General features: G+C 39.2%; 1 protein-coding gene across 2 annotated transcripts; it reads left to right on the top strand.

Annotated features, from left to right (window-relative positions):
- The first annotated feature begins 1618 nt into the window (after positions 1-1618).
- Positions 1619-16589, top strand: LOC110945393 (bifunctional 3'-phosphoadenosine 5'-phosphosulfate synthase 2-like). Of its 2 annotated transcripts, none has more exons than XM_022186979.2 (12): positions 1619-1786; positions 5740-5854; positions 5966-6201; positions 6368-6506; positions 6709-6827; positions 8885-8998; positions 9646-9757; positions 11247-11452; positions 11646-11781; positions 13033-13301; positions 13393-13622; positions 14112-16589. In XM_022186979.2, the coding sequence occupies exons 1-12, from the start codon at positions 1655-1657 to the stop codon at positions 14251-14253; spliced, it is 1950 nt and encodes a 649-aa protein (XP_022042671.1). In that variant the 5' UTR covers positions 1619-1654; the 3' UTR covers positions 14254-16589. The 2 variants fall into 2 exon arrangements, with proteins under 2 accessions (XP_022042671.1, XP_022042679.2); XM_022186987.2 differs by lacking the exon at positions 1619-1786 and adding an exon at positions 1922-1945.
- Positions 16590-16595: the final 6 nt, after the last annotated feature.

The raw sequence follows: 16595 nt of genomic DNA, 5'->3' as shown, positions 1-16595 counted from the left end.
TCATGAAGGACCTCTACCACCTCTCATGTGGACTGTTTGTTGACATTCCATCAGGAAAGAGATTGCGCAGCATCAGAACCTGCACATCAAGATTCAGCAGCAGCTTCTTCCCACAGGCAGTCAGACTGTTGAACACCTTGCGGCTACAACACTCACACACCTGCGCACACCCATCATCATCTCCATTCCTAAAATTGCAGTTGCATTAATCTCTCTCGTTATCACGTCAGCAGTGTATGAGTGTGATTGTGTCTGTTTTTTTATTTAGTCTTTTTAATTTATCTTGTATTTATTTTACCTTATATTTATTCTTAACTTTTTATAGTATTACCTTTATTGCTGCACTGTGAATGGATGTGAGAAACGTCATTTCGTTTAACTGTGTACTACATACAATGCTGAATGACAATAAAGCTGAAGCTGAGTTCTTAGAGCTTTGTCTGCTGCTGTTTTGATGACTGAATGAGTCACCTTTGATAGAAATTTGTGAAATGTTTGCTGTTTCAGACTTTGTAAAAGTAAGTATTTGATGTCTTTTGGGGATTTTAGACATTTGGTTGGACTGATATACAAACTTCAATAAACAGACTTTGTGATTTTCACATTTTTGTTGGCAAAACAATGAATGAAATCCTTAGTTGCACACCTAAGATAAGCACTGATCGATTAAAACTGCATAATATGCTGTGAGTTAATAAGTAACCCAAAGCCCTGGGCACAGCTTTGCTTGTCACTAATTACTGCAGACTTGGTGGCTTGTTTGTAAAAGGGGAACACATTTATTTAGGCTAACCATCATGCAAAAGCCTCTTGCCAGAGTGCTTTTCCACATCAGGGCTTGTTGCATGTCCACTGAATAAAGTACGAAAGATTTACCAACCATCAATAAAGCAATTAGTTACGACAAACCTGATTTACAGGAAGTGACACTGCTTTGGTGATATTATCCACGAAGAAATGATGTGTGTGTCTGTTGCGGAGATTTAAACAGACTTCATTTGAGGTTGAATCAAAACTGGAGGTATCCGTCCATTAATACTAGCAGTTCCTTTACACTTTGACCGTTAATCGCTACCTTTGGAAACGCCTTTGAAACGATTGTTTATTGCGCCGACTTTGCTTTCACTGCACACACTCATTAGCGTGTTACTTTATTTTGTGTGTGTGTGTGTGGGGGGGGGGGGGGGGGGGGGGGAGGCGGTGGCGGTGAAAACACTCGCTAAATAACCGCACTTTGCTGTTACACTTTTAAAGCTAACTTGCTAAGCTAACCGGCAGCCAGCTTAGAAAGTGACTGTGGGCTTTCAGTTGGGTGTTTTTAACGGTACGGAGACTACTTTTAAAACCCGAATTAGCCTCCTTTGACAAAAACAGCTTCCACACCACTTGAGGTGAGACATTTCATCTAACGTGTTTCTAGTTAAACACCGTAGTAACGTGTCATGCCCATTACCCAACCACCGACCCAGTTCTGCCGGTTTCGGTGCTCGTCCCGTCTTGCCCCTGTGCCTCGTTGGTATACGATATTTTATGCAGATTTTTTGAACGTCGGAGGAGGGAGGGAGGATGGTTGGGAGGGTAGGAGGCTGGGCCAGCGGAATGCTACGTGTCTTGAAGTCCCTTTTAAAAAACCCCATCCGCCTTCTTCGATTACATGGCCAAAAGTTTTACAAGCCGAAGCGAGCGGCAGATTCCAGACCGTCCAGGCCTCCGTGTGTCCGAGCCCAGTGTTCAGCAGCGGCGTTACACTAAGAGCGAAATGTCCGGGGTGAAAAAGCTTCGTACGGTGAGTAGATGTGGGAGATAACGGGGGCAGAGGAGGAGGGCAGACGAATCAAATAGAGGCTGTCATCAGATAAGAGTCAAAATGTTTGGAATAAGTGCGGCGAAGTGTTTAGGAGCCACCAGCGTCCGAGATGTAAAACTCCTCCCAAATATGTGGAAAGTAAGTGTGTTATTTTAACTGGCAGGAATAACACTGACCACCCGTTTTATGGTCTCTTTTTACCACACTGAGGTCTGATGATCGCACAGTGAGAAGTAAACTCTATTAGTGTCTTTTTTCCCCTTTAAAATGACTTCAGATTGTTGTTTTAAAGCAGTTTTCCCCCTGCAACGCCACGTTCACTTATATGCCTCTGTACTGTACTGTCAGGTGTGATGTTGTAGACTTGGCTCTTGAATAGGCCGGTTGTAGTAAAGGATCCATGTGAATTTGTTCCATTCATAACACTGGGTGTCTTGTGAGGGGGAGAAAGAAGCCACTGTGACACAGCAGACTGATGCTGCACAGGAATGCTGCTAACTTGGAGAACATATGTGGACTCACCCTAAGAGTGAGACAGCCAGAAATCTGGAAATGACCTCAACTGTAAAAAGCTCATGCAGTATTTCCATCCTCAAACCTGCCATGTGTCTTGATTTTAATCCCTTAAAGCAGCAAATTGTAGATGCACTGGTTAAAGCGTTCAGACACTTTGTAACACTGATTTCATCAAATGAGCTCACGTAGAGCTTTGTCAGCAACTGCTTGGAGAAATGTCATGTCTGAGTCACTTTTGATGGAAATTTGTTAAACAGTCCCTGCTTCAGACTTCTCAAATGTGAATATTTGCTGTCTTTTTTAGTTCTTGGACACTTGATTAGATGGACCAACAAATTTAAATATGTAAACTTGGCTGTTTGTCAGAATTTTGTCAGAAAATTGTGAGTAGTTGCTGCTTCAAACTTCTTAATTTTAAATATTTACTGGCATCATTTGGGTTTTGGAATGTTGATTGGGCAGAACAACTAATTTAAATATGCAAACTCGAGTATGTTTTACCATTTTTCTTGGAAAATTGTGAAGTAGTTACTGCTTCAGACTACTTAAGTGTGAATTTTTGCTGCCTTTTTTAGTTTTTGGACAGCTGGCTGGATGAAACAACAAATTTAAATCTGCAAACTTGGGCATTTTTCAAAAATTTTCTTGGAAAATTGTTGAATAGTTGCTGCTTCAAACTTCTTAAAAGTAAATATTTGCTTCCTTTTTTGGATTTTGGAAAGTTGGTTGGATGGAACAACACATTTGAATATGTAAACTTAGGTATTTTCCCATTTTTCTTGAAAAATTGTGAAATAGTTGCAAGCTTTTATCATTGTGTGATTGAAAGTGTGTTAACCAGCTCTTTCATTGTGTGGTTTGGTAATCTCACCGTGAAAGAAAAGAAAGCTTTGGACAAAGTGGTCTGTTCAGCCAGAAGGACAATTGGCTACACCTTGCCGCTCCTGGAGGCCACATATAAAGCGAGACTCTTAAACCGAGCTTTACAGATTGTAAAGGACTCCTCAGGCCATCCTGCCAGGACCATGTTTGAAGTCCTTCCCTCAGGGAAAAGATATCGCTCAATCAAATGTACCATGTCTCGTCACTTTAAGAGCTTCTTCCCACAAGCTGTGATCACTTTAAATAATGTATCTGGTTTTTAATATGTTTTTATTTCTGTTACGAACTATTTATTGGTTTTTAGCATTTTATTTTTAGGTATTTTATGTGGCATTGTTTGTTATGTTCTCTGTTTTGTTATTGTTTTACTTTCTTCTGTACTGCTGCTGTTTTATAGATGTTGACAGTGCACTTTGAGCTCTTGCACCTTTTTTTCCAATGTGGTTTTATACTGCAAATGGCAAATAAAGTTGAACTTGAACTTGAACTTGAACTTCAAACTTCCTCAATGCAAAAATTCGCTGCCTTTTACAGTTTTTGGAAAGTTGGTTGGGTGGAACAAAAAATTTAAATATGTAAATTTGGAGACTTTTCAAAAAACTTCTTGGAAAAGTGTGAAATAGCTACAGCTTCAAACTTCCTAAATGTGAACGTTTGGTACCTTAAAATTGTGAAATAGCTGCCGCTTCAGACTTCTTAACTGTGAATATTTGCTGCCTTTTTTTGACCTTGGACAGTTGGTTGGACAGAACAACACATTTAAATATGCAAACTTGTGCATTTTCCCCATTTTGGTGAAACAGTGAATGAAATGATTGGTTGTGGCTCTAAAATATGCAGTGAGTTACTAAGTTACCCCAGCATTTGGCACAACTCAGAACTCACCACGTATTATTGCAAACTCGATGCCTTACTAGAAAAAGGCAAACACAAGTTACTAACAAGTAACCTCCTCGCAGAAAAGAAAGCCACTTTCTAGAGGGCTTTTCTACAGGAAGGGTCATAAAATATCTATAAAGCACACAGTTGTCTTGTAGCTACTTCCATTATTACATGCACATAAGTCATTGGTCGAGGAATTCAAGATCACTTGATTGTCATCATGTTTATCAGCTGTGATTTCCTAAGAAAGAATGATGGAGACTGAACGTAGAGCAGGGGGAAAAGAGTCATACAAGGTCTTCCAGACTGAAAACGAGAAGATTTTTCAGATTAATAGGAATTAAGTTCAATGTGTAGTTGTTATTATGTGCAATATTTATTATCTTGTTCTTGCACTTTCGTGACTTTTGCACTCCTCTGTTTTTTTGTTCCTAAGAGCCCCGTAACAGTAAATTTCTCCTTTGTGAGATCAATAAAGTCTATCTTATCTTATCTTATCTTATCTTATCTTATCTTATCTTATCTTATCTTATCTTATCTTATCTTATCTTAATGTGCATTTCAACAAGGTAGTTAAAAGGGACATGCAAAATAAAATGAACAAAGGGATGAAAAAACAGATTATAATGTGATTCTCTGTTCTGTTTTTATTGGAAACATATGTATAAAAAAGGAAAGTATTTTGGATTTTGATGACAGCGCACAGACTCGACAAACACCTCATTTGGAAAAGAAACTGACCATAGAAAAGGAGGAAGGGAAGATGAGAAGTAGTGTGTTGGCAATGAGATGGCAAGGAGAGAAGGTGTCTCCTATATTTGAAAGAATACTGCTGTTTGTTCACGCCTCACCCACAGTGTGCGGGCTCGGTATATTGTTAACACTGTGCATCCCCACCCTCACTAGGATGGCAGTCATAACACACTGGGATGTGTGCCGATTCAGGGTGGTAGATTTTTTTAGACTCAAGGCTGTTTTTGTATGTGAAAAATGGCTCTTTGAACACGGGTGACTCAAATCCTGTGAGGGTAAATGGCAGCGTCTGGTGTGTTAAACTGCTGCAGCACTGGGTGGACAGGTTATAGGCGTAAGGGATGTGGGGATGAAGGGGGAGTGGGTGCAGAGGGCGAACGTGTGGGCACGAGCACTGCCACATCATCGCTGGGCTGCAGGCAGCACACTGGACACATTGTCCAGTCAGTCCTCTCCCTCCCTCTATCCCCGCTATGCCTCCATTCCTCACCCCTCCCCTTTAGAAGTCAATACAGCCCCATTTATCCACAGCCTGGTCCACATAGTCACTTTAGGCCCGACATGTAAAACCAGTTTTGCTCTGCTAAACTGGGTTCCCATTACTGTGTCAATTTCCGTGACATGTTAGTTTGCATGACATGACAGTGAAATCTTACTAAAGTCAGTCAGATCTAAGATTTTCCTAGTAAACACTCAGTAGATCTGCCTACAGGTGTTGTGAGACTTGGAAGCAGAACAGACAAAGCAGAGGTGGGATGTCTGTGTGGGTAAATAGGTAACATAATCTGAGCTGAAGACATTTAAGTTGTAGTAAGAGGCCACCTCTCAAAGGTTTATTTTTTTACACCGAGTATTTGTGTCAATTGTGTCTTCAGTTAGCCTCTGGTCTTCTTTTTCAGGATCTCAGCAGGTCGACCAACGTGGTGTTCCAGGCCCACCATGTCAGTCGAACTAAGAGAGGCCAAGTCGTGGGCACCAGGGGTGGCTTCAGGGGCTGTACCATTTGGCTCACCGGTAAAGTCTTACATAACATTCGCCCCTTTATTATCAGGTGGCTCATTCTTCTGCCACATAAGAGTCATAGATGGTACAAGGTTCTATCTGAAACTATGCTGTGCTGACCAGGTTTGTCTGGCGCTGGGAAGACTACCATCAGTTTTGCACTGGAAGAATACCTTGTGTCCCACGCTATCCCTTGCTACTCGCTGGACGGTGACAACATTCGCCACGGCCTGAACAAGAATCTGGGCTTCTCTGCTGAAGACCGAGAGGAAAACATCCGGCGTGTCGCTGAAGTGGCCAAACTGTTTGCTGACGCTGGCCTCGTGTGCGTCACCAGTTTCATCTCTCCTTTCACTAAGGTCAGAAAACATGAGCATTTCAATTTTGGTGCATACTGTAGTTGCTCGTTTAAATAGCTAAAAGCTTTATCTAGCAAAGGTTGATACATGACACCTGTTGAGCTATAAGATTTGCCACCCAAAATGCATTTAAATGAAATATTTCTACTTTCCCCCCCCCCTACAGGATCGTGATGAGGCGAGGAAAGTCCACGCAAATGCCGGGCTGCCATTTTTCGAAGTATTTGTCCACGCCCCTCTTGACTTGTGTGAGAGCAGGGATGTCAAAGGACTTTACAAGAAGGCTCGTGCTGGAGAGATTAAAGGTCTGTGTGACAAAGCTCACCACAGCAAATGTTCTCCCAGTGTTTGTGTGTTACCACTTTATGAGTTACACAAGTAACGAGAAGGCCTTTGTACAACTACAGCGTGATTCGTGCATGTTCTAATTGTATTTTATTCAAGTTTATAGTTTTATATCAGTGCTAAGGGAGCTTTCAGTGGCATTCTTTTTACATTTGTTGCCAGGTTTCACTGGGATTGATTCAGATTATGAGCGTCCTGAGGCGCCCGAGCTTGTTCTGAAAACTGGAGAGCTCACAGTGAATGAATGCCTTCACCAAGTACTGGATCTGCTCAAGGAGCAGGTGGGTGTGACAAGCAATAATCTTGGGGTTTTTTTGCTAATCGCTGTCAAATATGTCCCATTTTTTGTAGGAGAATGACCCACTGTGGCTACTGTACATGTTGTATATCACATAGCCTTCCATCAGAGTCAATTTACAAATCTGTAATGTTGAAAAGAAATGTTTTAAAGTAAAGAGTTCTCAATTATGTGGCACGAGGCCACTGTTTTAATAATTTAATGGTCTGATACAGTATATCCCTTTTTAAACAAACAGCTTGTGTCACAAAGTTCAGTATAGTCAGGGTCAAAGCAAAACTAATTGTGATTTTTGTAACAGATATTGTGATTAGATTTGCAGTATCTTTTTAAGTCTTTACTGTGTATTACATTTCAAGCGGGATGAAGCATTACCACAGGAGATACCTTCAATAGTGTGACTAACACACGGAGGACAGGGTGACTTTGCAAACATATTGACACAACGGTTTAAACACTGGATCACACCCACTGTACAGCATATATACTAAACTGCAGCCTTTGTGATTTGCTAATTACCTTGTTTTGACCTGAAATCAATGGGTTATTCAGCCGAGTCAAGGACGAGCTGCACTAGCTGACTTCCTGAAACCAAACAATGTTATAGATACTAAATGTGAAGATGCTCAAGATGCTCTTAGGAAATTGGGGAAGTCAAACTATGACAACTTTCCTGTAAATGGGGATAGGTAACAAATAGCCGAGAAGTTTAGTGTTGCAGCAGCAAACAGTAATGATTCAGTTGAGAAATGATAGCTCAGACTTCCTTTCATTTCCCAGTAATAATAATCCGCATCTTTCATGGGTGATAAAGATATAAAAAATAGATATTCTTTTCTAAAACTGTTTTGATCCAACGATAATTTATTCTGTAAATGTGCACCCACAGACATAGAGTTCACTACAATATCCAATGTTGTTTGGTATTTGCCACCATCTAAATCACAAAAGTCAAACTGGAAAGAGTGGTGTACCTTCGATCTTGGCTTTGCAAGTGCAAATTTTGAAAGTAAGAGTTAAGTACACCTTAAGTCACATTATGATAAAAAAAGTTAATGTGCTGCCAAGGCCCAACCTTTGTGGAGGAAAGGTTCCTGATAAAGTAAATGTGTAAATACATCGGCACTATGCAACCCTATCACGGGGATGACAGTTGCCTTACTTACAAAATAAAACATGCAGTGTCATCTCGAGTCAATGAAAAGATTATGTAAAGTAGCCATTTTACAAATAGTGCTCTCTCCTGTTCTGTTGACTTACAAAGAACAAAGTCAGACAATTCATGTTTACACACATTTGAATACATTTCTAAACAGCTATTTAAAGATTTAGACTCATGAAAACCAAATAATATATTTTAGCGCATTCATAGTTGCTACTGTAGACAACCTATTTCCAATCACATTATATCATATATGCGCTATGAGGAAATATCTTGCTAATATCAAGCTCAAGAAGGATTTGTACATCAAAAGCAAAACTACACAGGTGGAATTCAGAAGGTAAACATGTATTGACATGTTCTGTACTTGATAAATGTCCCAAGGCGAGCTTACTCAGTCTGTTGGTTCAGATGAAATTGAATGGTTACCACATAGTGTGTGTCTAGTTCATAGCTGCATCAGGTTTGCTTCATTAATGGATTAGTCATGACAGTGCTCATTCTCAGGAAGTGGTGGAGTAAAATAACAGTTTTTCTGTGACCTCTGGAGATGATTCAGTGGTTTGTTTAATGGCTTCAAGGATAGCATTCCAAGAATATTGACATAATTATTTCCTACTTGGGAAAGATCCATCAAATTATATTACCAATTTGTTAGTTGGTTTTGTGGACTATTTAGAGCTACTCCTACTGGTGTGCTGTACGAACGATTTTCTTTTGTTTGTTTTTTTTTGGTGTGAAATATAACTCAAAAAATTCTACTCTTTAAGCTGTTTCTAAGGATGGATGAAATAAAAGGATGCTTGCTGATTTAAACCCTGCACTATCAACCATATCTGACTAGAATATTAATATTCCCTCTTTCTGCCTGTATGTAGAATATTGTACCAAGCGAGATCATGGAGGAGGTGAATGAACTCTTTGTTCCAGAGAACAAACTGAATCTTGCCATGGCTGATGCAAAAACTCTGCCCACCATCAGCATCACCAAGGTAACCCATTCAGTACATAGGTTTGTTTTTATTACACAGCAAATGAACGAGGGGTCAATATTGGACGTGGCAGAGAGCTGTTCATGGTGGCATTTTCCGCTGCTCTGATTTTATAACACGGACCGGTCTGTCTGATCTGCAGCTATCGAGTTCAGCGTGTTAAAAATATAAATTGTTTGATTTAAAGAAGGTTCAGTGGACTTAATACTTGTTAATTGCCTTTTATTAATGCTGTAATGTGTTTACAAATTGCACTCTATTATTCACCCAAGGCTGTACATTCAACATGTTTTTTTTCAGTACATTTTGCTGAAAGATATCTGCAGAAATGTGTCCTTTGACTGCACAAATGTAATTTTATATGATTAAGCACTGAAAAGTCTTTTAGTAATGGAGAAAGATCGACAGTTTAAAGCCAATATGTGACTTTAAAAAAAAGCAGTTGATTGATTGTGTCTATTTTGTGATATTTCCCTGCCATCATTCATACTTCTACAATTTACTGGGCAATTAGTTATGAAATGTGTATGTTGTTAACACACAACTATCACCAATGCAGTTTAACCTATGGTTTTCCTGAAGAGAAAATATACCTTCAGTATCATAGTTTTTCATGCTGTTCATGTGGAATTTTTCTTTGTCCACAGCTGGATCTACAGTGGGTGCAGGTTTTGGCAGAGGGCTGGGCCAGCCCTCTGACAGGTTTCATGAGAGAGAGAGAGTTCCTCCAGGTCATGCACTTTGGCAACCTGCTTGATGGTAAGAGTCGATCACACTGTGATCTAAAAATGCACAAAAGTATCAGCACCATCATTTTTATCAGCTGGTAAAAGCTTAAAAAAAAATCTACATCAGCCTCAAATTAAAAATTAGTTGCTGATATTGCCAAAAAGGCTAAATGTTTACAGTTTTGAACTGGGATGGCATGTTTTACATGTAAGTTGAAGTGCTTTTCTTATTGTGCACAGTGAATATGTGCATTTAAAAAGCATTGTATCTTCTGTGTAATATGTTAATTCCACTACAGGAGAAATTTGATTTTCTCTGTGGTTGAGTGGAAAAATACATGCATGTGTCAGTATCAGCATCGGCAGTCAGCCAAATTCAGTTGGTAATTATAGGTTATGGGCACAAAGCCGATTCTACTGTACTAGTACTCGCTATTGTCACCTTAATTATTCTGGTGTTACAGCGATATAACCTGGAACACCCTTCCCTAAAGGGCAGCATCAACCAGATGAGTTGAGATGGATTTAGTTAGTGAATCACAGTGATGTTTAGGTTTGCAGACATTTTAGGCTTATAGCCAGCTAGGAAAAAAAATAGGATGTGTGTTGATGAATATGTAGTTTTCCTACCATTGAAATGGTGTTTGCCACATGCGACAAATAATAATTCCATATTTAAATAAACTCAACTGGTGAGTAGCTCACTATTCACAACTAAATACTACATAGTGGTGGAAAAAAGTTTTGGACACCCTTAAAATGTTCCACAATCTCAAATATTATCATGAATTATTTGTGGGAAAATCTTTTTTGTGTTTCAAAAGGTGTGGCTGCATTAGACAGACACAAACAAATACAAATGTTTTTTTTGTTTTTTTTGTTTATTGTATCCAAGAAAAACTCACAAAAATAAATTCTACCAAAATGGCCCAATACTCAAAATTTCTTATTTTTATGGAACCAATCAATTTTAAGTTTTTAATTGCTTTTTTTAAGGATCTGTTTAGTATTATGGCTGTGATTGTGCTCAAATAAGTTGCACTTGAACAGTGCACCTAAGAGTGATTCTTAATGCAATATTTCACAAATGTATGGGGCGTCTGAAAACTTTTTTCCACCACCGTATATGTTCTTAGAGTAAAGAACAGGCTGCAAAAAAGTACTTTCTAGCAATGCAATCAATGCATCAGTTTCTTTGTTTTCATGTCACTGTATAGCTTTTGTCTAAGACCATGATATAGGAAACTTTATAAAACAATCCATTTCTTTTTCTAATTTATTTAACTCAAAAAATCTGACCCAGTTCTTTTTTGAACTAAAAAAAAATCCAGATTTACAGTAGCACCACATTTCCTGGCAGAAAATGTTTCCTTTTGGTTTCTCATGTATTATAAAACGAAACTCAGTTTTTATTTAAATCTGTTTTCTGAATTTTGTATTGATCTATTAGCCTTTATTATCACGAGCTACCTACATGATCTCTGTCCGCTGTTTACTCACTACATCCTCTTCACTCTCAGGTGGAGCCATCAACATGTCTGTTCCTATAGTCCTGCCTGTTAGCACCGAAGCCAAGCAGGAGCTGGACGGCTGTGCAGCTATAGCTCTGGAGTACCAGGGTTCACGTGTTGCTATTCTCAGGAACCCAGAGTTCTACGCACACCGCAAGGAAGAACGCTGTGCCAGACAGTGGGGCACCACTTGCCCACAGCACCCTTATATTAAGGTAAGACATACATGTAATGCCTTCAGTACACACTGATAGCAAAACCCTCCAGTATCTACATCAATGTTTCCCTTCAAAGCTCTGAACTTTTTGGTTGTGTTTCAAACAAAACACACATTAAACCCCTAGAATAATATTTTGTCAGTATTAACCCTAATTGCTGTTCATGATATCTGCTTCTCATCTTGTGTAGATGGTTATGGAAGGAGGTGATTGGCTGGTAGGTGGTGACCTGGAGGTGCTGGAGGAAATCAAATGGAACGATGGGCTTGACCACTACCGCCTCACTCCACGGCAACTCAAGCAGAAGTTCAAAGACATGAAAGCAGGTTAGAAAATCTAAAGCTCTATACTGCAGTAACATTTAGGGAACACAAAATGGCATATGATATGTTATCTGTAGCTGCTGGTGTGACACTTTTGATTAATACAATCTTTTAATAAAACACCCATCGCAGCAGGTAAAAAAGAAAAAAAGCAAACATGCACTATTTGTCTTTCAGAAGAACTTGACAAGGGACCAGATGAGAAAGTAAAATGGTAACTAGAAAGCTGCATGGTGATCTTTGTGATGTGTTCAGTGGAAACAAACAGTGTCTCTCTGGAAAGGAACAAACAGTGAAATGTTATCACCTGGTGTTCCTCTAATTCACTCACTTTGACATGAATGCTGTGCTCAGGATTGCTTAATATTTGCATCAACATCACAACACAGTGTGTATTTGCTTTTCTATGCTGAGTTTTACCACTGGTACAAGCATGTTGTGATCTGTTTGTTACCGGTCTGCTGTGATTGGCCTCACAATCCCGCCTAGTGTTTACACACTGCTCAACTTTTCTCTGCTGCTCGACTGCTCTCACCTCAACTCAACCGGTTGAGACAGTCGGCCAGCGACCCCGAGTCCTGCTTGCTCAGTGGAAGGTTGTTTGGCTTCTCACTATAATATTTTCAGATCTTGACCTTATCCTAAAGTGTCCTGAGATGACTTAAGTTTGCTAACTAATCTGAGATCTATATTTTCATTGTTAAAAGAGAATGGTTTCCTAAAACAGATGGGCACTGTTGTTTAAGCAAATATTATTCAAACGGAAGGAAGCAGAACATTTTGAAGACTATGTTCTGCAGCAAATTTAGTATGGTTGTGAGTTTTTATAAGAGAGTATGTGGGAATAACGCAAAAGCAACGACAACGCTTATTTTCATGTTAGTGAAAAATGGAGCTATGTCGTCTCTAATTAATGACTTCAAAAACTTTTGACATAAAACTATCCACAATATTGGGTTTGTTGCTTGCTTGGAGGAAAAACTGACTGTTGTTTTGTGTTTTCATGAAATTTGTTAATAGTAAGAAAAACAGAATGTCAACAAATGTGTCCTTAAACACAGAACACACAAGCAATTTTGACCCAAAATGTATGATCTAATACCATATGAGTCATGTAAAAGGCATGATGACCACATTTACTGCAACAGCTTTTTAAATGCACAACTCTGAGATCATAAAGTAGCTCAATCAGTCCCTAGTATTACTGCTGTTATGTGAACTTTATGTTTTGTTCCTTTTTGCTATCCTCCCCAGACGCGATATTTGCCTTCCAGCTGCGTAACCCGGTCCACAACGGTCACGCCCTGCTTATGCAAGACACCAAGCGCCGTCTCTTGGAACGAGGATACAAAAAGCCAGTCCTGCTACTTCACCCGCTCGGTGGCTGGACCAAAGATGACGATGTGCCTCTGGACTGGAGGATGAAGCAGCATGCTGCTGTGCTGGAGGAGGGCGTCCTTGACCCTGATAGTACCATTGTAGCCATCTTCCCCTCACCGATGATGTACGCTGGACCCACAGAGGTGAGGAGCAGTGGTGGGCTATGGTTCGGTCGGAGGTTTGACTGTTAAACCATATGATTTGTGTTTGAATGTCACCCTGTATATCTTCCAGGTTCAATGGCACTGTAGAGCCAGAATGATCGCAGGGGCAAACTTTTACATCGTTGGTCGGGACCCTGCAGGCATGCCTCACCCGGAGACGAAGCAGGACTTATATGAACCCACCCATGGGGGCAAGGTCCTCACCATGGCCCCCGGTCTCACCTCTGTGGAGATCATCCCCTTCAGGGTAGCCGCCTACAACAAGGCTAAGAAGGCAATGGACTTTTACAGCCCAGAACGGTGAGTGAAGAAAGACTTGCAGTTTTTGAGGGGGGTTTATGTAAATTGTAGTCAACATTTAGGTGATTAAAAAAAAATGAAAATGAAGAGTCTTTTGTGGGTTGTTGAGAGGACTTGAAAGTATAACTGTGCATGTGTCTTTCTGCCCACTAATTCTTTGTGCTCACTATATTTTAAATGTTTAACCTGAATCTTCTTTCGTAGTTTTCTTGCACTGTGTTTGTTGAGTAAGAATGTTTCACCATTGATGGAGCATTACGTTAGATCTTTCTTTCTCAAGTTTTAAATTTCCAAGCGATACATTTTCTGTGAAATTATAACCTTGTAAATTTTGAGGCTCACTTCTACTTGTGTTTGGATTTGTTTTTCATCGTTTTTTAGTATTTCTGTGCATGTTTATTTGCCATTATCAGTGTTATATAATGTGTAAATATTGACTTCTAATGCCCTTTTCTGCCCACTCCATACTGCCTGTCTTCAATCTCTTAGACAAGCTGATTTTGAGTTCATCTCTGGAACCAAAATGAGGAACATGGCTCGGAGTGGAGAGAACCCTCCAGATGGTTTCATGGCCCCCAAGGCCTGGAAGGTGTTGGTGGAATACTACACCTCTCTCCAGAAGAGCGTGTAATCAACGCTCGGCCCACCAGTCAGCAGCACACTAATAAAGTTAGCTCTCAAAGGAAGTAAAACATACATGCTATCCTTCAGGAGGGTTCTAGATGGTATGAATTTTGATTTCTATAAATCATACAAGTCAAGTCATTCTGACAGGGTGGGTGTTTCACCCTCACCAAATTAAAATGACTCGTCTTAAGAAGTTAAAGCATCACATTTTTGCATTCCTATAAATCTGTGTGATTTATAAATCCTTCGTGTTTATATACATATTAATTTAAGCTTTGTATTTTAATAAATTAAAGGTAACCTGAGATTATTTTTTATTTCTATTTTATAAATTTAGAAACAGAACTCAAGACTGGGAAATCATTTTTAATATGTGATATCTGAAGAACGTACAACAAAAACATGTAATTTTCACTTTTATAGCATTTTAACATGGTAATTTTATCACTGTCTGTCAAGTTATTTGTGTGACCTGAATGGAAGTTCCATTGTAGTTTTATCACGACATACACTGCCTAATTGTTTTAGAAGAATGGATGTTAATTCATTCCTCCTGTGTTAATGTTTGTTATTCTTGTGAGAAACTACATAATTTCTTTATATATAATGTGAAAGTCCCTTTCTCTGAAATTGTCATTTCTTTCTGGTTTTTGCCTTAAATGTCTATGAGAGTTTTGTGATATTAAAAAGTGGGCATGTGCATTCATGTAATAAAGACCTGCCGTTTTAGGAGGAAAGAGTGTGTAAAATGCAGTAATAGTATATAAAAGTATTACCGACTGCCTGATACAACTATGGTAGTGCACTTGATTTAAATGTTTCAGCTATTATCTCTGTCCTGATTTTGTCATTATGCAACGTACTTGGCATTAACTTCTGTCCGTACAAGGTGCAGAACTTATGAGAGTTAAGATTAATGGTCAACTGGATAGATTGGAGTTTGCAGGTTGTAAAGCCAAAAGTACAATGCTGCCATCTGCTGGGAAAAACCGGCATAAGGAAACAAAAAGACCTGAAACAACTAAATGGATGCATGTACAAGGGCTCAGTCACTTTGGGTTTCTATTATAGTTAGGCTCTATAAATGCAGCCATCATGATAACTTCACTCACTGAGATGGACCAAAGACAGCCATATGTCCCTGCATGTTAGCCTAAAGCAGCCAGATTTCCTGTTAAATGGTGAATGAACCCACACTTCCAGCAGTCACAGTCAAACCCTGGTGGTGGTTTTTAAAATGGTCCAAAATCTTTTGCACAGCTGCTCGAGACAATAATGGCTTTCCCCAGCTAGTTATATTATAACAGATTAAGGAGATCCTGAGACACTTTAAAATTATACTTAAGAGATGGTTGAGTGAACGTGGAGGACTGATTAATTTTGCCAGTTATTAAGCTGTAAGAGCTTACCTTGCGATGAGATGAGTGTTCTTCTATGAGGAGAACCAGTCTGCCCTGTAAGAAGCAGATTCCTAATTAGCCTTATATGGGATCAGATCATTTAATCTGCAATGTTCCAGGTAACCCCATTTAAATCTGCTGAACTGCACCCTCTGTACTTGATAAAATCTCCAACTACTGTACATGCAACATGTCATGTCACTGAAATGACCAGGCCGGCTGCTGATGTAAGACTCTCGTGTCCTACAGGCCTATATATTTCTGAATATAGGCTAACCCTGTTTTAACACCTCAAAATGTGATGCTCTACCGACTGGAGCGCGGGTGTTCAGCACAGCACTGGCAAAGTTAATGTGCAAGGTTGCTTATTTGACATGAAGATGTCAATTTGTGATCACAGATTTAATCTGGAATGACTGGTGCAGCTGTCACTGAGATTCAGAAATGACTGAGGCTGATTTTTCATGATATCATAGATGTTCCATTCTTTGATCGATCATTTTTAACTGTAATAACAAAGCCCCCTTCCTCCAAATCGTTATTTTTTTTAAAGGCAGGACATAGCAACATGCAATGATTTCTGCTTGAGTGATGGAAATACATCAACCCTACATCTGCAGCCAACAATTATTTTTGCTTTGAATTAATTTTTCTATATCTCCAATTGATTAGTGTATAGCATGTTAGAAAATAGAGAAAATGTGTTTCATGTATGTTGCCAACAGCCCAACACTACAATATTTAATTAATTATAATAAAGGAAAAAGAAACCAGTAAACATTTACATGAAAGCAACTGGAAGTAGATTTTTTTTTGACATTTTAATTAACTCGTTATCAAAATGCTTAATGAAAATCCAAAACTTGCAAATCTGTACTTTCTAATTTACTCACACAATTTGAATGCATCTTGATTTTATTAAACGTTTATAAATGTTTTATTCACT

This window comes from Acanthochromis polyacanthus, chromosome 15 (genome assembly GCF_021347895.1).
Source record: "Acanthochromis polyacanthus isolate Apoly-LR-REF ecotype Palm Island chromosome 15, KAUST_Apoly_ChrSc, whole genome shotgun sequence".
NCBI classification, from domain to species: domain Eukaryota; kingdom Metazoa; phylum Chordata; class Actinopteri; family Pomacentridae; genus Acanthochromis; species Acanthochromis polyacanthus.
This window is presented reverse-complemented; position numbering and strand designations above follow the sequence as displayed.

Excerpts from the sequence above, each read along its gene's own strand:
- LOC110945393 (XM_022186979.2), top strand. The coding sequence starts at position 1,655 with ATGGCCAAAAGTTTTACAAGCCGAAGCGAGCGGCAGATTCCAGACCGT. Across the intron at positions 6,828-8,884 it reads TGGATCTGCTCAAGGAGCAG|AATATTGTACCAAGCGAGAT; the intron begins GTGGGTGTGACA and ends GCCTGTATGTAG. Across the intron at positions 11,782-13,032 it reads GTTCAAAGACATGAAAGCAG|ACGCGATATTTGCCTTCCAG; the intron begins GTTAGAAAATCT and ends TATCCTCCCCAG.